The following is a 25,332-nucleotide window of genomic DNA, read 5'->3' on the forward strand; positions in this document are numbered from 1 at the left end:
TTTTTTGTCATTCAATCAGAATTTTGCTTCTATTCCATGATCATGTATTTGCTAGCTTTAAGGGAATAAACTATATGAATTTATGTATCACCTAGCCTGTTTGCCTCCTTTAACCAAACTTTCAGGTTGACAATACAGAACCCTTATATGAGAAATTTTATATATATATTTTTTCATTTGGCCACTTCTTTATTGGTTTTTTTGACTGCTTCTCTTAGATGTATTATTTTGTTTGTGCAGAAGTTTTTCAATTTCATGTTGTATTAATGTTTTTAATTCCTTCTGTCCCTCGATTGAGAAAACATTTATCCATAGCTGGAAAAGGTATATGATCTGCTTTCCTTCTAATTTCTTTCTGATATGATCTTTAATATTAAAGTCACACTTCCACTTTGAATTTATGAAATATGGTATGCTGGTCTAAGTTTATGCTCAATGGTTTTACAGTTTTTGTCAGATAGAGAATTTTTTCCTAAGTAATTAATATTTTCCAGTTTATTGAACTCTGTGTTCTTGAGTTCTATTGTTTCTGATTGTCCTTTGTCTAGAGACTGTTCCATTATCTTTCTATTTTTTCATCAATACCAGATGGTTTTGATGACTGTTGCTTTATAAAATAGTTTGGCCCTTCATCCTTAACTCTTTTATTTACTTCCTTTGATATTATAGATTGTTATTTTCATCAGGTTCTGTAAAATAACCTTTTGATAATTCGATTATCATTAAAGGTATAAAATAATTTTGGTGGTATTGTTATTTTTATCATATTGACACGGTCCAGCCATGAACATTGAATATTCCTCTAGCTATTTAAGTTTTTATTTCTTTAAGGAGCACTTTGTAATTGAAGCTAGCTATACCAAGTCTTTTGTGTGCTTTGGCAAAGTGATGCCTAAATATGCTGTGCATTTCGCAGCCTTCTGTGGTTGTCATGGAACTGGAGTTCCCCTTCTATTGATAGACTGTGTGTGTGTGTGTGTGTGTGTGTAAAGAGCTAGATGGTGCAGTAGATAGCGAACCAGCCCTGAAATCAGGACCTGAGTTCAAACTTGGCCTCAGACACTTGACATTAGCTGTGTGACCCTGAGCAAGTCACTTAACCCTGATTGCTTCAAAGAAAAAAAAAAGACTTAATGAGGCTAGCTGATAAACCCGTGAGGTGTATTTAGTCACCTTTATGGCCTTGAACTTTTTTGCAAGAGGAAGGGTCCTTTACCTAGCTGTATTATTTTATTCAGTCAGGCTGGAACGTGGGTCCCTCTGAATGGGGCTAGAAGATATGGCTCCAGAGTCAGGGAATGCCTCCAGTTGGGGTCACCGAAGGAGATGCCCACTGTCGCTCCATCACCCCACCTGGCAGAGGCAGGTTTTAGAGTTTAGTCGTGATGCCAGGCATCAAAAGGGAGAGCTACAACTTTCCAAATTAAAAGAGAACCACCATCACGGCATTTGTACTGCCCTTTTAAGTAAGAAGGGAGGACAGAAGGCAGGCCCGGAAGCCGGTGCAAAGGCATCGAGGTGGGAGACACGTTCCTTCTGCGAGAGAAACAGCCAGGAGGCCACTTCCAGCTCTGAACCCTGTGACTCAGGATGCGGGCGGTGGGAAGGCTCGTTTTTATGAGTGAGGCCGGGGGCAAGCGACTTGTTCAAGGTCACAAGGCAGGGCAGCGGCGGGCCCCAGGGCAGTTTCAGGGCTTGGGTCAGCAACAGCACTACCCGGAGGTGCAGAGCACAGGCTAGCCCCGGGCTAGAGCCCGCTGGACCCGGATGCTCCCGCCCCAGACAGGTCGGGGCAGCGGACCAGCAAACTGCAATCTATTCCTACGCAGCTGACCGCCGGGGCGCGCACGCGTGTCAGAGGAGCAGCCCGGCCTCGGGCGCCAGGATACACCTGCCGCAGCACGCGCCCTGCGCAGACATAGGGACCACTAGGTAAACCGCCCTTGTCCTTCCCAAGATGGCGCCAGACTCGGCACGGCCCGCCCCCTGCGGCGTCTTGACCTCCTCTATGGCCCCCACTTCCGGTCCAGAGGACCCTGGAAGCCTGCCCCTCATCGCGCCTGCACAGACGCAGCTAGCAGGGGTCCGTCCTCGCCCGAGAAGAGGCTGGCTGAGAGGAGAGCCTCCTAAGGCCGCACGGCGCCCCCGCAGCCTTCCCGCCACCGACACGCCCCCGGCAGCTTCACAGGCCGGCGCGGCAGGATTGTGATCCGGCGCGGCCCGGGCAGCCTCGGCCTCAGCGCTGACGTCACAGCGGCGTCGGCGTCGGGCTCGCGGGGAAGAGACGCGGGCGGCGCAAGATGGCGGCGGCAGCAGCAGCGGCGGCCGCTTCTGGGCCCCGGGCGAAGGCGCCGGCGGCGGAGGAGACGGAGGACGAGGAGACGGCGGGGGCCCTGGCCGTGACGGCGGCGCGCGGGCGCCCCGAGCTCGAGGTGCAGTCGGAGGACTCGGGCGGGGGCGGCGACGGCGGCGACGAGGACGAAGATGAGGACGAGGACCTCGGCTGCTCCTCGGCGGAGGAAGACGACGACGACGACGAGGAGAAGGAGAACGAGGCGGAGATTCAGCGGTTGGAGGAGCAGGTGGGCCGCGGGGGAGGGGCGGGGGCCGGGGGAGGGGCGGGGGAGGGGGCGGTGCGGCGGCCGTTGCTGGGACCGTTGCCCCGGAGGCTCGCGCACGCGCAGTCAGCCCCGCGGAGTTGCGCGCTCTAGTCCCACGTGCGGCGGCGAAGCGAAGGACGTGGGGAGGGGCGGCCTGCCAGCAAGCGAGAGGGGCTCAAACCGGATACGCATAGGACCGGGGGCGTGGGGGGGGGGCGGCGCGGAGAAGGCCCCAGCGTGAAGGGCCTCGGGAGGGGGAATTTATCAGAGATGGGTTGGAAGAAGGCCGGGAGGCCTCGAGGAGGAGGGGGAGGGCGGGCCTGGCAGGGGGCACGGCCAGAGAAAACGCTCAGAGTCCCGATGAGGGTCTTGCTCGAGGAAGACCGGATAGGTAGGAAGGGGCCTAAGGGTCAGTAGAGTCTGAGGTTCAAATCCCGCCAGCCACCCGCTCTGGCTCATGGTGGATCTATAACTTCGGCTTAGCAGAGGTGTGGGAAGGTCCTCGAGGCTTGTTTCTTTTCAGCCAGTCCTGTCCGGGGGCTCCCTGGGTTCAGATCCCGCCCCCAGAAGCTGCCCCGGGGGACCTCTGCATTCACACCTGCCATCTGCAAGGGGGCGGGGCTGTTCTCTTCCTCCCTGCACCTGGACAGAGCCAGGGATCCCCTGGGCCAGGGTCTCCCCACGGGTTCCCAGGTCTGCATGGCCGGGCCTAGTGTCTGCTGAGCTGGACGCCCCCAATCCGAGCTGGCCGTCTTGCAGACCCCGTTTGCACCCTTGCCATCTCCCCGTTCTCTCGTGCCTCAGCCAGATCCCGTCAGCCCAGTCACCCCTGTGCCCTGCTCACACCCTTGAATCCTGCGGCTCCCGCACACCCCCGTGCCTAGAGACCTTGGGTCCTTACTCACCCCTGGAGAGGCCAGGGCGGCTGTTGGAGGTCTTTGAGTGTCTGTACTTGGGGGTGAACGCCCCTACCCCTTCTCATCCATTCCTTGGTGCCTTGTTCTCTGGTGAGAGGGGTCTCTGTGCTTAACTACTCTGTCACACAGTAAGCATTTATGAGGTGCCGATTGCATACCAGACAGTGCTCAATGCTGGGGATATGAAAAAAGCGGGGGCACCCCTCCCCCAGTCCATCATCTGAAGGCGCTTACCTTCTGATGGGGGAGACAACCTAGAAGTATTTCAGTATCTACAGGATGTGGGCCATGTAGATGAAGGTCTCCTGCTGGAAGGCCGGGAAAGGGTGCAGAAGGTGGGCTAGAGGTCAGAGGTCAGTGGGCGGATCAGTGAAGGCTTCTGGATGGCCCTTGAAGCCTTTCTGCCTCCACAGGACCTGCCACACCTAACGCTCCATTGGCATCTCCTTCCGGATCTGGGTGAACACAGGACAGAGTGGAGCGGAAGGGAGGCACTGGGCTGGGGTCAGAAGACCTCATTTAAAGACCATCGGGGGAGGCAAGCTGCTTTTATCCAAGCCGATGGTTTTGTTCCTCTGACGATTGTCTCTAAGACGTCTTCAGCTCCAGCGTTGTCTGAGGAGGCCTCGCATCGTTTGCTAAGAATATTTAGTCGTGATCTCTGAGCCTCCTTTTTTTCTTTTTAAAATACTTGTTCTCAAAATCGTTGCTAGGGAATTGCAAATCATGCTATTAAAAATATTTAAAAGACTGGGTCTCTGCCCTCAGGTAGCTTATGATATATATAGTAAGAGGCAGTTAGGAAAATGCTGAATACAGATTAAAATGGAAACAGTGTGAAGGGGCACTTGGAACAGAGTGGTGGTCTGAGAAAATCAAGAAGCAGGAAATAGCTTCCATTGAGAGAATCAGGGAGGGCTCCTTGTAGGGAATGGCACCTGAGCAGGGCCTTAGAGTGGGGGGCAGAGTTGCACCAGCAGAGATGGGCTGGAGACAAGGATCCTGGGAAACGGGATCAGTCTCATCTAGTCTGAGACATGTAGGGAGTGGGGTGGGGATGAAGGGTGAAGGTTATGAGAGAGAGCTTGGCTTGGAGTTAGATGATGGGAAGCTTTATGGCCAGCTTGTTCATCTTTGCTCCCGTTTTTGAAGGGTTTTGATTGAGGGAGTGGTGAGGTGGGAGCTGTATATTGTGGATTTCGGTGCTTCTAGCTTACCCCACCCCGTGAAGCCACAAGCCACTGGAAGGCATCTGCTACATATCCCCTTCAGCATCTGTCATTGGGTCTTTTGAAACATTTTTTGCTTGTTTGTTTTTTGGCTATTTTATCCCATTTGTTTCTGAACACATCCCTCCCCTCCGCTCAGTGAGCTGTCTCTCATAATGCAGACTAAAAAGTAATGAGGGAAGAAAGCAGCTCCGTGAAACCAGCGATACACGTTGGCAGTGTCTGGCAGCAGTGCCAGACGGCACCTCGCGAAGGGAGGGGTGGTGCACTTTCTTAGCTCTTTTCCAGGGCCAAGCTTGGTCATTATAATTACTTACAACCTTTGGATTACTGGTCTCGGACCAGTAGATTTACATTACAAATTTATTGGTTTGAATTGATTTAAGTTGATCAGTACTTGGCCCTGAATGGAAACTACTTCACATCAGAGGACAATGACCCATGGAGGGTTCTCCTGGTGTCCCAGGCCTGTCGGGCCTCTAGTTTCTGCCTGTTTGAACGGGGGCTTTGCCTCAGGGGAAGGCATTCCTTTATAGTTCCTTCCTCTTGTGGTTGTTTCCTAAAGATGCTGTGCTCTTTCTCATGAAAACTAGGCAGTGATGAGGAGCTTTCGGACAGGCTTTCTGACGGACTGATGGAGCTGGATTTTCAAGTTCCAGTTCTCATTGCAGAGTATACGTGATGAGACCTCATAATTCTCATTTGTTACATATTACAGAAGAAAGGATGATTTTGTACTTGAACACATACGTATTTGTGGACAGTGGCATCCCAGACACATGAGATTCCCAGCCGAGGTCACTTAGCATCCTTATTTCCTTTGGCTGTTGGGCCTCTCTGCCCTTTCCGTGAGGTGATTAGGCCAATGAAGCGTTTACTTCCTAGAGTCCCAGGGTACTGTCCCTCTCCTCTCAGGCTTGACATGATAGTCTCCTCCAGGTAATTGTGCCACAGTTTTGGGGTTGAGCAGGAACTAGCTTGGTCAGAATTCTCTCGGTTCATGAATTTAACCCATTTGGCTAATTCTTACCTTCCGATGGAGCTTTAGTTTGGCTGTTGACATTGCACAGGGAGGTCCAGGGAGAGTGCATGTGTGCTTACTAGTTAGACATTGATGTGTGTATGGTGCTAATAGTACCTCATTTTAATGAATTTCAAGATGTGACTCTCTCACATCACACAGCTTCCCAGATGTAGACCTGGCGGGAACTCCAAGGGAATGTGGGCCAACCAACCCTCTCATTTTACAGATGAAGGAACAGGTTCAGGGGAAGAGGGTCACAGGGAAGAAAGAGCAGAGCTGGGGTGTGGCCACTGAACCACACTGTTACTTGTCATGTCCATCTATGCTTGGGTACTTTTCTTATTCTAAAATAACCACAGATCTTGTACTTTAAAGACACTTGTAATTTTGGGGATGAGAAAAATTGAGTCCAGATTGGTGATGTTCCTAAGGCCATACGTATATACCTACTTCCATACATAGCGAAGTGGTGATAGATCCAGGGACCTCCCCAGTCATGCAGGAGTGGGCCTTATACACCGAAACAAAAATTAGTGTGGACTAGAAGACATTTAATTCTGGCTCAGCACTGAGCTGATGAGTCTTCTCTCTGTAGCACTTACCGCCGGAGTTTGCCATGATGCAAAATGGATCCTGCAGAAAATCAGAATTTTTGAGCCTGAACATCTGGACTCAGATCCCAGCTCTGCTCTGAGTATCTGTGCAGTCATGGCGAAGGCATTTGACTGCTCTGCAAAATGAGAAGATTGCGCTAAATGACCTGAGAGGACTCTGATTGTAACTGGCCCTGAAGTTTTATTTTAAATTTTATTTCTAATTTATGTATCACATCAGGAGAAAATTGAGTAGAGGTATGATAAAAAAAATTATTGCTCTATAAAAACACTTGCAGTTTTTTCCTTATCATTTATATTTGTATAGTACTTTTAAAAACCCTGTCGTACTTTTATCCCTCTAGAATGGAGGAGCCTTAAATACTGAGAGGTTCCGTAATCTGACACGTGGCGCAAAGTCAGGCCAAGATGGTCTTAACCCTCCTGCTGCAGCCTCCCTGACAGCCAGGCTGCTTTTTTAGGTTCAACCAGCTCAGGCTGGGTAAGGCTCATTCTTTGTTAATATTATCATATGGTCATTATAGTGGTACCATGATGTGTTGATTTTTTTCCCCCGGCTGCAAAGTGCTTTTTTATTATAATGATGACAATATGATTCTTAATTTGAAGTTAAAGGTTCTTCCCCAGCTGTTATCCCTGAAGCTTGTTACTCTGAAAACCTCTACTTTTATCCTTTGTAAGGGAAGTCTGGTTAGTTCTAGGCCAGTTCTTTTCACTGTTTTTTTTTTTAAGTTTTATTAATAGAACTTGTACTGTCACTTGTGGATGGAAATTGGTTGTTGAGATGGATTGGCAGATGGTAGAGGCCTTGATAACTTGGTCTTTGGGTCAGTGAATCTTGTGAGATAGGCACGGTCAGTGTGTGGATCAGAGACCACTACTCACGTTGAAAATAGAGACTGTTCTTGAGAAAAGGCAAAAAGGAATTTATTACTTTCTCATGTGAAAGGACACACTTACCACACTGAGGGGGCTTCACTATTTCAGTATTCCACTCATGTTTATAGACGGTATTTCCCCTGGCCTCCACGCCTTCCTTTTCCTTGAAGGACAGTGTTGAAAAATGTTGCATTCCCCCTTTTAAAATATCCTATTGATGCTTTTTATTTTTTAACATCTCTGTTATTGTCCAAAGCACCTGCTATCCGGTAGAACTGTCCCTCACAACGAGTAAGTGCAGTTCAGTAAAGCCTCAGCGTCCTGGTCACGTGGCCGTTGTGAGTCCTTGGAAGAGAGGGCGCCGCAGTGCTCAGAGGATGGATGCTTCTTAGGGCTGCTCTCCTTCGCATTATGTGCTTGTAGACATTGTTCTCCTGGTTCTTCCTCAGTTTATGCAAATCTGATTTATTTTGCTTGCACATAAAGAGGAGCTCTTTAAAATACAGTGGTGGAGGCCAGTTGGTTTCTAACTTTTTTTTCAGATTGCATTTAAATTAACTTTTAAAATCTCTTCCTGTTAAAGCTTTCCATCAATGCCTTTGACTACAATTGTCATGTGGACCTGATAAAGCTGCTTCGGCAAGAAGGTGAACTTATCAAGCTGAGACGGGCTCGCCAGAAGATGAGTGAACTTTTTCCTCTCACTGAAGGTAAAACTGGGACTGTTTCTACTGACACCTGTTCCTCACACAATTTAAACTGAGAATGTGTTTTAGGCCTCCAGAGTCCTTTTTCAGTTTCAGGGCAGATCAGCCAGAAAGTTAAGGAAGCTCTCAGTTCTGGCTCAAAGGGAACGTGTGCTGTGAGTGGTCAGTTAAGTGCTTTATTCTATGAAGAATTTGTCCGGTATAAAAGTTTAATGGTCAAATTTTTCAGCTTTTGGGCTGAGTGTCTTGTGAAAACAGATGTCTCCTTAATGGAGGGACCTTCCCTCTGCTGATTGTCTACAGGCTGTGTTTTGTTTGTCCCAAATTGTTTGCATGTCCCCCTTGTTAGACTGGGAGCTTCTTGAGAGCAGGGACTGCCTTTTGCTTCTCTTTGTATCCCCTGTGCTTGGCATGTAATAGGCCCTTAATAAGTGCTGGCATAGTAGTGATGATAATGCTCAGTAATAAGACACATTTAAAATACTAATTGCATTGGAAAAAAAAAAGAACCTCTTAATGTGTGTGCATGTCTTTGTACGCTACAAACAGCGATCACTACCAGCATCATTGTTCTATACAAAAGACATTAATGTCCGGATACCATCAGAAGTTGTGTAATGGTCCAGCTTCTGGTCTGCTAGCCTCTGAATCATTGGCAGTACTCTAATGTGGAATTCAGTAAAAATAAAAATGGTTCCTTGGAATAGCTTTAATGAAGTTTCCCATCTGTGTGAGGGATTATCCTGTGGACTTTGGTGACCCCTCCTAGGCTGCGGCACTAGTTTGGGGAGGCTCTTATTTGCAGATGCCTCTTTTCTTTTTCTCTTTTTGGTTTCCTTGAATTTTACATCAATCTGTATAAGTAATGGATCATTTTTCTCTTAAATTTTCCATTTATATTAAGCGTCCTGGGTATGGTCATTCTTATTTGTTTTTCCTCTCTAATCCCCCCTCCCCACCAGCCTTTCCATTCCCTGCCTCCTGTTCTATTTGCTGCTTGTTAAGCTGCTTTACCACTTTGATGAACTTCTTCTGAATAGTAGCTTGAAATATCTGAATTATCTTCTTATTTGAGCATTTTAGAGTATTACAGGGCTGGCAAGGGGTAGCCTGTGGGCTCTGTAACATGACATAAATTGCTGGTCTGTTTTTGATCATTAGTTTTAAATGTCCCTTATTCTTTGAGAGGGAGCGATCTTTAGGTATCGAGAGACCTGAACTAGACCCCACCCATCTCCACTTTAGTGACTGAGCCGTGGGGCTTGGGACAATGTAACTGGACCTCTCTAATCCATTATTTTAAAAATATTTTTTCCACAAAATTTCTGCATGAGAAGGTGTGCAAATGTGCTTCATCATAGGTTCCCTGGAGATAGGGTTGGTCGTTGCATTGATTGAAACTAAGCCTTTATTCTTTATCATTAAATGGAGAATTCTGATGGTTAGTCTGCCATGTTAGAATTAAGAGAAATGGATGCTAAAGTATTTACCAAAATATAAAAATGCTTTGTGTGTTTGAGGCATTATTATTTTTAAATGATTTGTTTTTCAGATGTATAAAGCTATAAATGGATTTAGCTTAGTAATTTAAAAAAAGTTTTAAATCCTATGAGATTGTTATAGATCAGAAATATTTTCTTTAGGTCCCATTGCAAAATTTTGCGGTGTTTGTTTAGCATCTTTACATTTTATCTTTGGTAGTGATCCCCCCATCCTGAAAAAAACTCTCACTTGATCTTTCCATCCCAGCTAACTGTCATCCTGTATCTGTTCTGGGCAGCTGGGTGGCACACTGGATGCAGCACGGGGCTTGGAAGACTTATCTTGCTGAGTTCAAATCCTGCCTCAAACACTTCCTAGCTGCGTGACCCTGGACAAGTCACTTCACCCTGTTTACCCCAGTTTCCTCATTTGTAAAATGAGCTGGAGAAGGAAATGGCAAAACAGTCCAGTGTCTCTGCCAAGAAAACCCTAAATGGGGTCACAGAGAGTTGGATATGACTGAAACAACTCAAAAACAACAAAATATCTCTTCTGCTCTTTAAGGCTAATTTTCTTTGAAAAGGCTGTCTACTGTAGGTGCCTCCATTTTCTCTTACTCTCTTCTTAATCCCTCACAACCTGACTTCTGACCTTACGTCACCAAAACTGCTCTCTCCAGTTATCAGTTCTCTCTTAATTGCCAGATCTAATGACCTTTTCTTAATCCATATTCTCCTTGACCTCTTTGCATCCTTTGACACTGTTGATTACTCTCTCCTCGATAGTCTCTTCTCTAGGTTTTCATGACACATCTCTCCCTCTCCCTCTCTCTCTGTCTCTCCTCCTCTATGTCTCCTTTACTGGATCCTTGTCCAGATCATGCTCTTTAACCCTCAGAGTTCTGTCCTGTACCCTCTTCTCTATACTGCTTCACTTTGGTGATCGTGTCCACTCCCATGGATTTAGTTACCATCTTCTATGCTGATGGTTCTCAAATCTACCTATCATGCTCTAACCACTTTGCTGATTTTCAGTCTTGCATCTTCAACTACCTTTCACACATCTTGAATTTGATGTCTAATAGACACATTAAACTCAACATATCCAAAAAAGAAATTCATTGTTTTCCCCCAACCCCTCCCTCCTTCCAAATTTCCCTATTCCATTTGAAGGCATCACCACCCTCCCAGTCTCTCAGGTGTACAACTTAGATGTCATCCTGGACTCCTCATTATCTCTCACCCCCTCCCCCCCCATGTCCCATCTTTTGCCAAGGTCTGTCAACCTCATCTCTGCAGCCTCTTTTGAAATGCACTCCCCTTTCTCCTCTGACGCTGCACCTACCCTGGTGCACCCCTCACCACCTCACACCTGGACTATCGCAGTAGCTACTGATGGAGCTGCCTGCTTCAGGTCTCTCCCCACTCCAGTCCATCCTTCATTCAGCCACTAAAGGGAACTTCTTAAAGCACAGCTCTGATCATGTCACACCACCCCCACACCCATTGCTTCCAGGATCAAATGCGCAGTTATCTGCTTGGTGTTCAAAGCCTCCTTCTGCCTCTCCAGTCTTTTTATAGCTCATTCCCTACCACATAATCTTTCATGTAGTGACACTGATCCTGGCCTCCTGTCTGTTCTATCTCCTCACTCTAGATATTCTCTCTGGCAGTCCTCCACATCTGGAATGATCTTTTTCCTTGTGGCTTTCCTGGCTTCCTTCAGGTCCCAACTAAAATCCTGTCTTCTACACGAAGCCTTCTGCCACCCCTCTTTATTCTAGTACCTAGCGCCTTCCCTTGTTTAATTATTTTTTATCCTTGTTTGTATATATTTATGTACTTGCCTCTTTAGATTATGAACTCCTCGAAAGCGTGGATTGTCTTTTGTTTCTTTTTTTATCCTCAGGGCTTAGCACAGTGCCTAGCATACAGTAGGTACTTAATAAATGTTGCTTGAAGATGATTCAAAGAGAGTCTTTTCTTTCAGAAATCTGGCTGGATTGGTTGAAGGATGAGATCAAGATTGCATCAGATGGCTCAGATCGGGAGAAAGTATATGAACTCTTTGAGCGAGCTGTAAAAGACTATATTTGTAAGTTTCTAAACCTTCTTTCTGTATACGTTTGAAAATCCTTGTAAGACAGTATAGTAAAACACTGTCTCTTTTCTTGAGCTTTACCTTTTTAGTCCTGTGAAAACAGCTACTGCAGTTGAGATACCAGATCAACAGTGTTAGACTTGAATTCAGTGTCTGGGTTTATACTATTGCTCTGGCCTTGACTGGAGAAGGAATTTTAAAATAAAAAGAGAGGAAACTAACATAGTAGGACTTGAAACTTTGTGTTTTGATCTTCATGTCATTTTTCAAGGAGTGAATTTTCCAGGTAATTAAGGCACATTTAAATGGCAGCCTTTTAAAAAAAGTTGCTTTAGATGAAGAACTTTCTGAAGTGTGCTTTCGTGTTTTCTTAGGGTGCACGGAATAGATCAGTAACTTTTTGTATGATTCTGTCTCATCATTTTGAGTAACAAGGCTTCCCTTCATGTTTTTGCTCTGCCCTGTGGTGGCGTGGCAATGGCCTGTGCTTGCTGAGCTGGGTAGTCCCCCAGGATGGGCCGGGCAACAGCTTGTCTCCCTTCTGAGCTCAGTTTGCAGAGGTCTGGTTGGTGAGACTTTTTGTTTTTTTGATTACTTCAACTCAGGAAGAGCTAAGGCACAGAGCAGCAGTGAAGAATTGATGCTGATGAAGAACTCTTAGCACTCTGGAATTATTCAGTTATTCAGTATGCTCCCTGTCCCTGGGTCCGTTAGGTGTGTGTAAGGAGGTTCTTTGCCTCCTGTGTTCAGTCCCCAGACTGATGCGCTTCTCCACTCAGATTGGTGATTGGCACTGCTTTCTTTTGTCATTGTGCATGTTCTTTCTTTTATTTGTTGTGTCTACTCTGCTGTTTGCTGGGGGATAGGGACCTCAGCTGTAAGCATGTTTAGAGGAGGGCTTGTCTCCTGAGATGCAGAGTGTGGGCCTTGACTACTCCTCTCCTAAATCCTTTTCCAGTGTCTGACTGTGGAAGCAATCCTGGGCCTTGAAGGCTGTTCCAGGGTAGAGCTTCTTTACCATTATGGTGTCACAGTCTCTGTCCGTCTAGTGTGACCTATGGAGACCCCTGCTTAGAATAATGTTTTTAAATACCTAAAAAGAATACATAGGATTACAAGGGAGCTTACTTTCTTGAAATAGTTATTTAAAATGCTTTTAAAAGCCCAGTTCATGAATTCAGGTGAAGAGAGTCTGTTCCAGGGCAGGCCCATTAAGCTGGAAAAGTTGGAAGGATGGGCCTAGGTGCCTCTCATCCAAGGACTTCTCACTTGGGGAGAGCCAGACTCCCATTCCACCCCTGCCAAGTAGACCAGGTAGCAGATGTTGATTTGGGGATGGAATAGCAGCCTTCGAATGATTTGGGCTAGGTGCCCTGAAATATATTTCCCAATTAAAACTTTGTTTCTTAAAATGTCTTTTCCTTTTTTAAATCAAATAAAAACTTTTGTTTTTGGATGAGGGAAGGCAAGGCAGTTGGGGTTAAGTGACTTTCCCAAGGTCAGCTAGTAAGTTGTCAAGTGGCTGAGGCTGGATTTGAACTCGGGACCAGTGCTCTGTTCACTGCACCACCTAGCTGCCCCATGTCTTTTCTTTTTCAAGGTTTAGTTACTAAGTTTTAGAAATTATTTTCCATGGCTGTAGGCAGAGAAAAGGGGAAGGGGAGGCCCAAGAGAGCCAAAGCAGAAACATTCTGAGGCAGTGGCATGTGCGTGGGCTGAGAAGGAAAGGAACAGTGTTTTGTCAAGACTTTCATCTCTTAACATTGCTACTGTGGAAGCAAAGGTAAAACGAATTTCACAGGAAAGGTGGGGAGAAAGACATCACAAGGAAAAAACAGATTTAAAAAGGACATGATTCTAAATTTTCAAAGAAGGTTCTGAGTGAGGGTGATGAAGGAAGTGGCCCTAAATTCAGCTCCAAGAAGTTTGAGAAAAGTAACGTAAAGCCTGGAAAACTGGGCTGAAACAGTTCAGGAATAAAGAAGAAGAGAATGTGTTAGAGATGAAAAGAAAGCTCCAGCCTGAGGGCAAGAGTGAAGAGACAGCAGCTGACAGACCCAAGGGATGACTCGGAAGAGAAAGAGCCAAGGCAGAGCAGACAGCTGAGTGATAAAAGCAACTGTGACACGTTCTCAAGGCAAAAGCAGATTTGAGAATACTTAACAAGAAAAAGTTGTGACCAAAAAAAGAGAACAAAGTAGATGAGTGAAGTACTGAAGTTGATTCGAGATAAGATTAAAGGTATTGCATTTGCCCATGATTCAACCCATATTACCCAGTGTTCCATTCAGTATGGTAATGAGGAACAGAGGGAAGATGCATTTAAAGAGTTAAAAGAGAAATGGATTGATGAATCGAGTAAGCCCAAATATTCCAGAAACATTGTTAAGAAATTTCTCACATGCAGTAAATAAATCACAAATTGTAGAAATGATAAAAAGTTTTAAAAGCCAGATGTGGAAGATGTTATGCCATGTGGAAGCATTGGCAGTGGTGGCATGTGTTTGCAAATGACAAAGTGATTTTGGAACAGCAGAACATGCTGATAGAATTGCTCTGTGGGAATACATTCCAGCTTTGTAAGCCTGCAGTTCACCCAGCTCTGGAAAAAGTGTTAGAGATAAAGCCTAATAAACAAGAGGCAATTACGGATGAAATGAAACAGATTCTTTACACCAATGGCTCAGAAAGAAACTGCAATTAATCATTCATTGGTATATTCTTGGACTTTTTCACCTACGTACCACCAAAACTAAGATCAGAAATGATTGAAGCAATCAGAGAAGCTGTAATATACCTTGCAATACACATGACAGATAGCATACTAAAGAAGAAAAATGTTATTATTAAAACAATGAAGACAGTGTTTAAAAAGTAGCCAATGGCAAACATTATCATTTAGTTTTGCTGGAAGCATTTGATTATATTGGTGATTGTTGTTCGTCTTTCGTTTCTAAGAGGACCAGTGACTTCACGGGGTGATGCCTCGACTTGTGGGTGAATTGGTTTTAAATGAGGAAGAGCTGCTTGAAGTCATCAGCTTCAATCTCTGTTCCAGAGTCTTCAGAATCCATTGTGTTGATGATACTAAGCTTGTGAAGCAAATACTCATGTTGGAGATCATCAGTTCCCTGCCCAATATAGTGAATGATAAAGTTCTTGTTGTATTTACTAAGCCCTAAAAATCCTGTACACCTTGTACCTGAACTCATTGAAGTTATGCAGAAGGGTGTTGGAAACGCACATGGTGAGAAAGACATATAATCCACCCTAGGAGCTTTTGGGAGTCTCTGGTAAGTAATATGCAGGAGCATGTCCAGAAATTGGTGACAGACAAGTTGACATGGAGATTTGTGGGTGATCCTATTCCCCAAATGATTTCTGGTGGCAAGGATGGAGAGCTCCATGTGGCAGATCATCCCACTGGACATCCAGTTCTGAAATAGTTATTAGAGCAAGATGAAAAGAAATGAAAGAAAGTAGAAAAGGAGTCTCCTCCAAAGCCCTGATACAGAAGTGGCAAAGTTAGCTTTGAACTGAAAAGCCTCACTCCCCATGTTGAAAAAAGAAGAAAACACCAGCAAAGGCATTGCTGCTTTACTTGAGGAACTAAGATCTGAGGTGGAAAATGATAATGGAGAGTGAGAGCAAATCACTTCTGGTGATTCTGGTGAAGGGGAGCTTCGAGGTGGTCTTTGGGGGGAGCCTTTTATATAATAAATAGATTGTACACACAAATATATAATCTATATATTATGTAATAAGTAATTATGTATGTAAATGTTTTGTGTAGAACTGGATTTCTAATATAGTTTCAAAAAAAGGATTGTTTTTCTACTTCTGTGGGATGACATTTCTATTCAGTCCCTTATGCTCTACCTCAGCCAGCAAAACCTTTTCACTGTGAGAGTCAGATTCCTGAAAGTAACTGTTCTTTCTTAAAATGTCTTATAACATTCATTAACCAGCTTATTCCATAGTTCACTTTGTTGCTGGAAGTGGGTAGGGGGAGTGCAAGGTGGGTACATTGAAGGTTAAAATGCTTGGTGAATAGTAGTAATGAGCCTCAAGCAGCTCTTTCTGGTAAGTCATTAAATCAGAAACTCTTGCTTTTAAAAGCCCTTTGTGACTGTTCAAAGAATTGTTAGGCTCTTTCTCCTCCTGTATTGCTCAGTGGATTCTCTTGTTCTAGCCTATCTTGAAATTAACTGTAGGATCAGCAGAATTCTTGAGATGAGTCAGCACTTTCCAAGGATGAAAATTGCCAGGCTTCTCTCATTCAGTGGTACATTTTTTTAAAAGTTGAACTTGAGAATTTTATGTGTTGACTTGGAAATTTTTCAGGCTCAGTGACCTTTAGTCTCAAATGAGATGGTGTGCGTGAAAGTGTTCTGAAAGCCATAAATGTTGCATTTATGACAGTCGGGTTAGTATTACATGTCTATAGCACTTGGATCAGGTTCTGGTCCTCCGCCTGCCATTACAATCAATGGTCTGTGTGGCTTTAGTCAGAAATCTTTCTATCAGGGTGATCATCATAAGAGTAATGTTTTATAGGTAGAAGAACACTTTCAAACACATCAGCTCAATCCTTGGAACAAATCTGTGAGCGCTTGTCACCTGTTGGACTGAATGACCTTTTAGAGTCCTTTGAAACAGTATGAATCTGTGTTTGTTCTGTAGTCCTAATACAATGTCTTATGCCTCAAGAATATTAGCTGATGGAAATTTTGTTCATTTTCCTTTAAAAGGTACACTTTCTAGATTGGGCTATCATGAAATGATTGAATTTGAGTGTTAGGAATGGATGGATGTGTTCTGATCTTTTTCTCAAGAACTGGTCTTGGTGATGTTGCTTCGGTTGTTCCCTACTTTGTGAATTAGGTGTTTTGTAGGGAGAAGGAAGAAGTGAATTTTTTTTTATTAGGATTAACATCATCTTTAACTTCTTTACTTTGAGCACTTTTTGTCCAGAACTAAGTAAAATTTTCTTTATTTTAGGTCCTGAAATTTGGCTGGAGTATGCTCAGTATTCAATTGGTGGGATTGGTCAGGAAGGTGGTATTGAGAAGGTTCGTTCCATATTTGAAAGAGCTCTTACCGCTGTTGGTTTGCATGTGACCAAAGGCGCAGCCATGTGGGAGGCATATCGGGAGTTTGAAAACGCGATTCTGAAAACAACCCAGGTGAGCACTGGTGTCCTCTGGCCTTCCCTGGCTCTCTTCAGGTGGAGGCAATCTTTTGGTTTTTCTTTCAGACAAACGACCTTAGTTTGGTCTTGTTGACCACACAGATCACAATGTTATATTTGTTCATGTGCAGCATAAGGAGATGCAGGGTCAGGTGAAGGCCTCCGAGTCGGGGCCACGGTGCGGATCTTCAGCCTCCTGCGCTGGCAGGCACCCACGGGCCCCACTATCACTAAATTGTTTGGAGCCTTGATTAGGTGAATAGTTTGAACTAGGTCACCCTTCAGCTCTTAAGTGTGTGACCCTGTCGTCTAGCATCTTTGTCAGCCTAGGAGAGGTGCTTGACTCAAGGCCTTGACACCATCTTCTCTAGGTTCCTGTAACACTTTCTGAAGCTCGAGAGTAATGCTGTTTGGGTAAGGTTTTCTTTTGAGAAGGAAGTAAATTCATCACCATTTCCTTGTATCTTTACATATTCCTTGTGTTGTGTTGTTATGTTATATTGTATTATATTATAGTCCACATATTCCTTGCTGTTAAAGAGTGTGTTGACTTGGGGTTTACAACAAAAGGGGATGGCAGTAATGGTTGATAATTGTATAGCTGCTTAAGATTTAGAAAACATTTACATCCATCATCTCATTTGAGCTTTACAATAGTCTTTTCCCCCATTTTGCTACCGAGAAAATTGAGGCCTTCAGGGGGGGACTGATGTGTTTGAGGTTGCCCCGCTCGTGAGGAGCAGAGCTGGAAGTGTCCTTGGGTTTCCGACTCCAAATCCAGTGCCTTCTCCACCCTTCTGACTAGGTGGTTGGGTTGAAGCTTGGTTTTCAGCATTTCTCTTCTTGGGTGGGGGAGGAGATAAAATTTGTGTGGAATTAGGTTGAGATGGACTCTGTGTGTAGGGGTGAAAACAGGAATCCCTGTTAGAAATAATGAGAGGAATTAAAGTATGTTGGTCCTGCTCTGCTCTTGCAGCCCCCTCCTGGCAGCATCCCAACACCCGAACAGCAGCAGGCCCTGGCTCTGCAGCTCGAGAGAATCCACACGCTCTTCCGCCGCCAGCTGGGGGTCCCACTTCTAGGTGAGGTGTCTGGGATTAACATAGTGCCCTGGCTTTCAGAAGCTCCTAGGTGTCCTGTGTTCTAGCAGTAAAGGTGTCCACTTTAGAGATGAGATACCTTGCCCCACTCGTGGCTAGTGAGTGTAAAAGCTGAGTCTTAGAATTCTACCCATGGTTTCTAAATGCCTGATTCATAGAAAGGGGGGCGGGGGCAAGCTCACCCGGAATGGGCGATGAGGTGAAAGGCAGGCATTTCCATGTCATAAATAACTAGAAAGAGTTTATTTGTGCTTTCACTAGGGGAGGGAGGAGAGGGAGGAGAAAGAGACTGAGCAATTTTTAATTGGATGTATTTTCGTTAGGGAGTATTGAAATTGATACTCTAGACTTGGGGTTGGGAGGGGAGGGTTGGGTTTTTTTTTTTTCATTTTGCAAAGTTATGGCAAGTAATAGATTATATGAAAGACAGAATCTGCAGTGGTGAAGGGAATTCTTAAAAAATAGCTCTTAGTTTGGGGAATTTGGACTCTTCTTTCTGCTTTTTTAAAAATAGAATTAGAGATCAGAGCTAGAAAGACCCTAGAGATTATCTAGTCAGCTTCAGTATTTTATAGATAGAGAAACTGAGGCTTGGAGGGATGAGGTTTGTTCTTTGGACCTGGGCTCATGTTGTCCCTCTCTGCCTTTGGTTCTTGTGCCTGGCCTTTATGGAAACTTTCCAGGGGCCCACAGTTCGAGGTGGAGAGTGCCCAGGGATGTGGAGAGCAAGATGTGGGAGAGGCCCTGCCATGTGGCAGTGAGAACACCAGCACTGGGACTGAGAGCTTTCCCACTGCCCCTCTCTGCCTTGGTTCTTCGTGGTCCTCTCCCAGAGCTCTGAACTCTCCTTGTTTTCTTGTCCCGAGTTGATTTCAATGCCATGCAGAGGCAGTGAGGTTCAGTGGAAGGAGCTTGGGATTTGGGAGGTGGGGATCCAGGTATGGATTCTGGCTTAACTGCTTTTTCTTGTGTAACTTTAGATAAGTGACCTTACTTCTCTGATGCCTCAGTTTCCTCATCGCTAAAATGAGGGAGTTGGTCTAGATGACCTCTCGATCCTTCTAGCTCTAATGCTTTGATCTCCGTGACTCACTTCTCAGTTTGTGATATGTACATAAGCACGATGAGTTCAGTTTTCAGTTAAGGCTGAGAGCGTAAGTGGAGTCCTTAGCAGGTTGGAAACTAGCAAGCAGAGTCTTGGAACTGAATTTATCCATCCTAGATATGGAAGCCACCTATGCCGAATATGAGGAGTGGTCAGAAGACCCCGTACCAGAGGCCGTCATCCAGAGCTATAAAAAAGCATTACAGCAGATGGAGAAGTGTAAACCCTACGAGGAGGCCCTGGTGAGTGCTCACCTCCTCTTGGCCCCAGAGGGGAAGGATGGTCCTGGAAGTTTTGTCCTCTCCCCATGATTGCTTGAGGAAGTTGGTGCTTGAAAGTATGAACCTGTCCTACAGAGGATGAGATTGAAGGTCAGAGGTCAAGGGGCTTGTCCCTATTTCCACAGTAGAACAAACTGAGGTTATGGCATGGTTGGGCAGAGCGTGAGAAGTATTGGAAAATAGAAAGGAAAGGCAGATGAAGAATGGGGTCCCTGAAGCATTTTGATGATCTAAAAAGATGCATTTGTCCCTACTAGTACAGAAAAAGGGGCTCACGCTTCAGATTTTCAGTGAAGATAAAATATGAAAGATTTTATGCGTAATTTCCAGTTAACCAGAAAATTAAACTAAACAAAACATTCTGGTCACTCAACTTTGTATGAGGCATATACATACTTATATATATCTGTGTGTATGTAAATACACACACACGCACACACACACACACACAAACACACACATACACACACATATACACATATATATGTGGGACCACATACTTAAAAATTATTCTAAACTTAGTAACCATTAACAAGAATATTCTAATTCACAAGCCAAAAATGATCTTTAAATAAAACTAAAATCCTACTTTTTTGAAGCGCGAATTTTAAAAATGTGTATGTTAGCTTTAACAAAATAAAACAAAAGCTTCTTGTTGAGTGCCATGTCCCCTTTTGGTCTCTTACTTTGATGTTGTTGGATTTGCAAAATTATCTGATGCAGAAAAATCCTAAAATTGTAGAAGTTTTGAGCTAGAAGAGGTCCAGGATGAAAGCCCAGCTTCACCTCCTCCCACTCCCTGAAAGAGGAGAAATCAGAGCCCAGGGAGGGCAGGGACATGCTGACAAATCACTGTAGCATATATTTCATTGAACTTTTTATTTTATATTTCATTTCAGTAGATTTCTTCTGTTGGCTTGTGTACTTCTTCCTCTTGATAAGATTTTAGCTAAATATCCTTGAGTTTAATTTTTCACAGTAAAGGTGATTACTAACTACTGAGGGCTGTTAGTTTTGATTCAAGAATCCAGAGTCCGTTCTTGATCATTTTTGGCAAAAAGGCCCGTAATACTGTCAGACTTAATATTTCTGTCTGTCAAGCATGCAGTGGGGTGCTCTTTGTATTCCCACATGGCAAGACTTCGTAATAAATTTGCAGCAGACTGGGCACAAGGCTAGCTGACAGTCCCTTGTTGGGTCTGTGTCAGCCGAGGTAGCTTTAGACATGTCATTGTGTGTCTGATTCAGGCCACTGTTAGTGTTTAAAGTTCTGATTTGATGTCAGGGTGGATTGTTTTCCTTAACCATATTGAGGAACCTGTTTTAATTTTTGTTCTAAATGTTTCTGTATTAGTTGGTAGCAGAGACACCAAAACTAGCCGAGTATCAAGCGTATATTGATTTTGAGTTGAAAGCTGGAGATCCTGCTCGCATTCAGTTAATCTTTGAGCGTGCGCTGGCTGAGAACTGCCTCGTGCCAGACTTGTGGGCCCGTTACAATCAGTATCTGGTAAGCACGGCGATCCGGTGTCGCTTCCTTTCACTTTGTAATTATAAAAGTTTTATCGAAAGAAAGTACTGAAGAGAATACTGAGGAAGTGCTGCATTCATTTTCCCCCTGCTCATCCTTTTTTCTGGCCCAGTTCCTATATTCTAAAAATCTTTCTGAGAATACTGAATTGATTAGTTTTTTCCCCTAGACCGACTTTGGAAGCCAAACATTTATTCATCTGCTTGAAATGCATCAATATGAGTGATGATTTCAAAATGCTGTAGTAGTGTTAGACCTTTGTAAAGAATCTTAATGAGGTAATTCGCCATCCTTAGAAGAAACGATTTGACAGTAATTAAGCACTGGTAGCATTTTATATATTTTATATGTGTGCGTGTATGTGTTTTTGTATGTATCTATATATCTGTATCTGTACACTTTTTTTTTTTTTTTACTTACACACACACACATCATATAGAATGCCCACTTGGACACTATCCCATCCCACCATGGAATTATTTGTTTTAGGATCGGCAGCTGAAAATGAAGGATCTGGTGCTATCTGCCCATGATCGTGCTGTTAGAAACTGCCCCTGGACGGTCGGACTGTGGAACCGGTACCTCTTAGCCATGGAGAGACATGGAGTTGATCATCAGATAGTGTCTGGTGAGGATGTTTTTGTGGGAACTCTCTACTTGTATGACTGACACTTGCACGATTCTTACCTCCAGCTAGCTTTTGAATGCTAGAGAAATGCTGAAGGTGGCCATTTCAGTGAGTTTATGAAGAGAATGTATTTATTGATGTGCTTTCTTTTTAAATCTTAATTTCCCACAAGATCCTTCCCTCTCTGTTCCTTCTAACTAAGAATAAAAAGAAGGGGAAAACGATTCAACAAAAGTGGATATGGCCTGTCCACACCCACACTCCCTGACGGGAGCTGCATTTTCCTGTCTCTTCCCCAAGTCCAAGCTTGGTCATTTATCTTTTCGCAGTGTTCAGTTGTGATTTTTTGAGAGGGATGGATTTTTGGAGCTGCCTTGTTGTCATCTGATGGGTCTTCTTGTTTCTGCTTCCCTTTGTCTGAGTTACACAAGTCTTCCCATTCTTGGCGCCCCCCCCCCCCCCCCCCCCCCCCCCCCCCGCCGGAGACTGAGCCATCCTCAATCTCCAGCCTCTGCCTCATTCCCAGGTCTTTGCCACCTCAGAAGGGGCTGCTGTTGATGTCCTGGTGTGTACAGCAGCGCTTTGCTCTTGCCTTTGGTTTTATTAGAGAATGGGCTGTGGGCCATGGGGTCCCTGGGGCTCAGGGCGTGGGTTCAGCAGAAGGAGCAGGTCACTTTGTGGCTTCCTCAGCTGCTCTCCCAGGGACTCTTGCTGTTTATTTGAGCAGGACAGAGCTTACTTTTGTTTTCTAAGCAGTTTAGTGGAGGGTATAGATATTGCAGCCCTTTATTTCAATGTGAAAACTTACTTTGCTTTTTTGTTCTGACCACAGACAACTTTGAGAAAGCGTTAAATGCTGGCTTTATTCAGGCCACAGATTATGTGGAGATTTGGCAGGCATACCTTGATTACCTGAGGAGAAGAGTGGATTTTAAACAAGGTATTGTACACTTCCCACATATTCAGCTCGCCAAACATTTACCAAATGCCCACGATGTACAAAACATTTGTTAGGTCACTTGGACAGAGCTAAGATAATCAAATGGGTCTCTTCTCTCAAGGGTAGAGTGATGGGGTAGCTCAAGTATCTTTATTTTATATCAAGTCCTGCTTGGGCATCTTTGTGTCGTGTTGTGTGTGTGGGGGTCACCCAGGGCCCTTCTCTTGGGTATTGTCACGCTGGCAGAATTTGTGGCCTGAGGCTGTGGAAAGGCCCATTACCGGGCTGGCCACTAGGTATGAGGAGCTGTGGAGCCGTGATAACCCATGAAACCATCATCATGAGAAGAATTCTAACTCAAATTTCTTGAGCCCTTTAATTAAGGCTTGCCACATGCTTTACATCTGTCATCTTAAGGGGGTCCTCACAAAAGCCCTGGGAAATAGGGGCTCTTCTTATTGATCCCAGAGGGGTGAGGGGATTTCAGGGTCACGGCTATCTAGGACGTGTCCGAGGCTGGCATTGGCCTCAAGTCTCCATTACTGCAAATCTAGAGCCATACCGATGGTATCCCCAAGTGGCCTCTAAAAAGCGGGGTCCTGTTTGGCGCTCTCAGAGCGATGGTAGAAGAGAGGCTGAAAAGAAGCAGGAATCACCAAGAATCATAGTCTAGTTTGTCTGTCAACTGCATGAGCACTAATGGACGGTTGGTGCTCTTAGCTGGTTTTCTCGTCTGATGGTGAAGTTGACCTGCTGTTTGAGGACTCAGTTTATATCAATGTTGACATACTTAAAAGTCAAGTTAGAGTGAGGGGGAAGTTGTGGTTGAATGCATGGATGAGCCCTAGGCTTCTCGGAGACCTCAGAGAGTGTGTGAAGAGTGTTTTGTAAGTCCTTAAGCACCCCCTCCCTCCCCTTTTCTCTCCCCTGTCTCTTGTCTCTCCCATTCCACCTTCTCTCGTCTCCACCCCTGCCCTCCATCTTTCTATCTGTAGCTAGTATTATCATCTAGTCCATGTTGTATAAGAATTCTTTCTGGACAACATCCCAGACAAGTGGTTGCTCGTTCACCTTTTGTTTGCAGACCCAAAAAGGGGGAACCGACCTCTTAAAGACTCTCAGGTGCTCTTTGCACAGCTCTTAATTTTTAGGAAGTTTTTCCTTTTAGCAAGACTAAATAAGTGTCTTGGCAATTTCCACCTATTGCTTTGTCCTAGTTCTGCTTTGTGGGGGCCAAGCAGAGGCAGTCTGTTCCCTTTTCCATATATAGTCCTTCAGATATCTGGAGTGCTGCATCCTGTCCTGCCCCCCCTTGCAGCCCAAGATCTCATTAGGTTTTTCATCTGCCCTATCTTGGCCCCTGTTGAAGTGGCAGTTCAGTCAATCTACTGGGTCTTTGCCATTGTCATGCAGAGTCTCAGTGCAAGGATGCCATCGGTGAGCCCCTCCAAATGCTCCTCTTGTCCCAGATCTTGTTCTGATGGATAGCGTCAAACTTGGACTATGCCTTAGCCTCCTAAAGGCAACTCACATCCATACAGAAAGAAACAAGTGGATGAAAAATGCCTATTAAAAGACTGTGATGGGCAGTTGGAGAGAGAGACTGTCAGGCTGGACTATTGTTACATAGAAGTGGGACAGACTGTCGGCTGGGCCTAGAAGGAATGGGTAGACGAGAGTAGTTCAGATTGGTTTCCAGTAACTGAAGTGCATTTGGTGATCAGGGGCTGCTCCCATCATGGAACAAAATCATCTTGATGCGGTGTTCTTTTGGTGCTGTGATGATTGCTGAAAATTGGAAATTGTAGTGTTATACCAGGTGCTGTGAATCTGGCAGCAAGTATTTATTGAGCACTTACTGTGTGCCCTCAAGTGGTGCTGGTACTAACACGGGCAGGCCAACATCACCCCTGTCCTGAAAGGGTTTACGTTTTAGTGGTGGAGACTTGGAAGGAACTAAGCACCTCTGAGAGAGATGCCAGGCAGACAGGAAGGCAGCTCAGAGGGGAAGTCCCTCCGAGCTGGGAGTATTGGAAAGGCCCTCTGTAGAAGGTGAGGTCTGAACTGAGTCTCGGAGGAAGCCAGGGTGGCCAGGGTGGAGATGAGGGGCAGAACCTTGTAGGCATGGGGAGCAGCCCAGGCATTGGCCCACAATTTCAAGCAAAGTAGAACTACAACACAATGTAGATAATTTCAGTTTGTGGTTTTCTTAGGATGCAGCCTGAAGGGGTTTCTATCCAGGTTTGACACCACTGGTTGTAGGGCATGACCAGGAGGCCCACTTGTGTGAAGATCTGTCCTACTCCTCATTCTTCTGTGGCAGGGAGTGGGGCAAGAGCAGGAGCAGGCGTTCCTAAGGGAAGTTTGTTCCAGTTTGTCCCAAAGCGTTAGGTTGGCAGCAGGAGGTGGAAGCTGCCTTGTGCTGGTATAGTTGGCAGTCAACTCTGGCAGCCTCTGGCAGTCTTCCCTTAGTGGACACATGCAGCAGCAGGAGGAGAGAGAAGGCACTGGTTAGAGGAAGGTCCTCTTCTCACTCGAGTACAGTAGGAAGCGGGAGTCTATTGGGGTAGATGAGGTGACTGCTCCAGGCTGCTTGTGGCCTTCCCTCAGGGCACGTGCACAGCAAGAGATAGAAGTTGTGTAGGTCTGAGGAAGTCATACTCCCTTTCTCACCTGAGGCCCGAGGTCACTGGGTAGGAAGTGACAAAGAGCTTAGGAAAGTTTCTTGGGTGGCCAGAGAATCGCTTGGAAAGGCCCCTGTGGTAGGGGCCAGTGTAGTAGGCCATTGTGGTGGTCCAGGTGAGAAGTGATGAGGGCCTATCCCAGGGTCGTGGCTGTGTTAATGGACATGCAAAGAAATGAGAGAAATGTCTTACAGGTAAAAACAATGAGGTGAGTCAGAGTGAGGAGAGGAGAGGAGAACACTAAGGCCATGAGCCGTGGGTGACCAGCAAGTTGGTGCTCTCACCCTAATAAGAGCGCTGGGAATATGGGGGGTTTGGGG

General features: G+C 45.2%; 1 protein-coding gene and 1 pseudogene across 1 annotated transcript in view; both read left to right on the top strand.

Moving 5' to 3' along the window:
* Positions 1 to 2,294: 2,294 nt before the first annotated feature.
* SART3 (spliceosome associated factor 3, U4/U6 recycling protein) overlaps positions 2,295 to 25,332 on the top strand; it is a 34,008-nt gene continuing 10,970 nt past the window's right edge. The window contains exons 1-9 of the mRNA XM_036761929.1: positions 2,295 to 2,582; positions 7,847 to 7,973; positions 11,442 to 11,546; positions 16,554 to 16,738; positions 17,720 to 17,825; positions 19,066 to 19,190; positions 20,584 to 20,739; positions 21,250 to 21,388; positions 22,221 to 22,328. Coding sequence (XP_036617824.1) covers positions 2,301 to 2,582; positions 7,847 to 7,973; positions 11,442 to 11,546; positions 16,554 to 16,738; positions 17,720 to 17,825; positions 19,066 to 19,190; positions 20,584 to 20,739; positions 21,250 to 21,388; positions 22,221 to 22,328 — 1,333 coding nt within the window. The 5' untranslated portion in view covers positions 2,295 to 2,300. The remainder of the gene's footprint in view (positions 2,583 to 7,846; positions 7,974 to 11,441; positions 11,547 to 16,553; positions 16,739 to 17,719; positions 17,826 to 19,065; positions 19,191 to 20,583; positions 20,740 to 21,249; positions 21,389 to 22,220; positions 22,329 to 25,332) is intronic.
* Positions 12,066 to 15,197, top strand: LOC118853514 (annotated as a pseudogene).

This window comes from Trichosurus vulpecula, chromosome 1 (genome assembly GCF_011100635.1).
Source record: "Trichosurus vulpecula isolate mTriVul1 chromosome 1, mTriVul1.pri, whole genome shotgun sequence".
Taxonomy (NCBI): Eukaryota; Metazoa; Chordata; class Mammalia; order Diprotodontia; family Phalangeridae; genus Trichosurus; species Trichosurus vulpecula.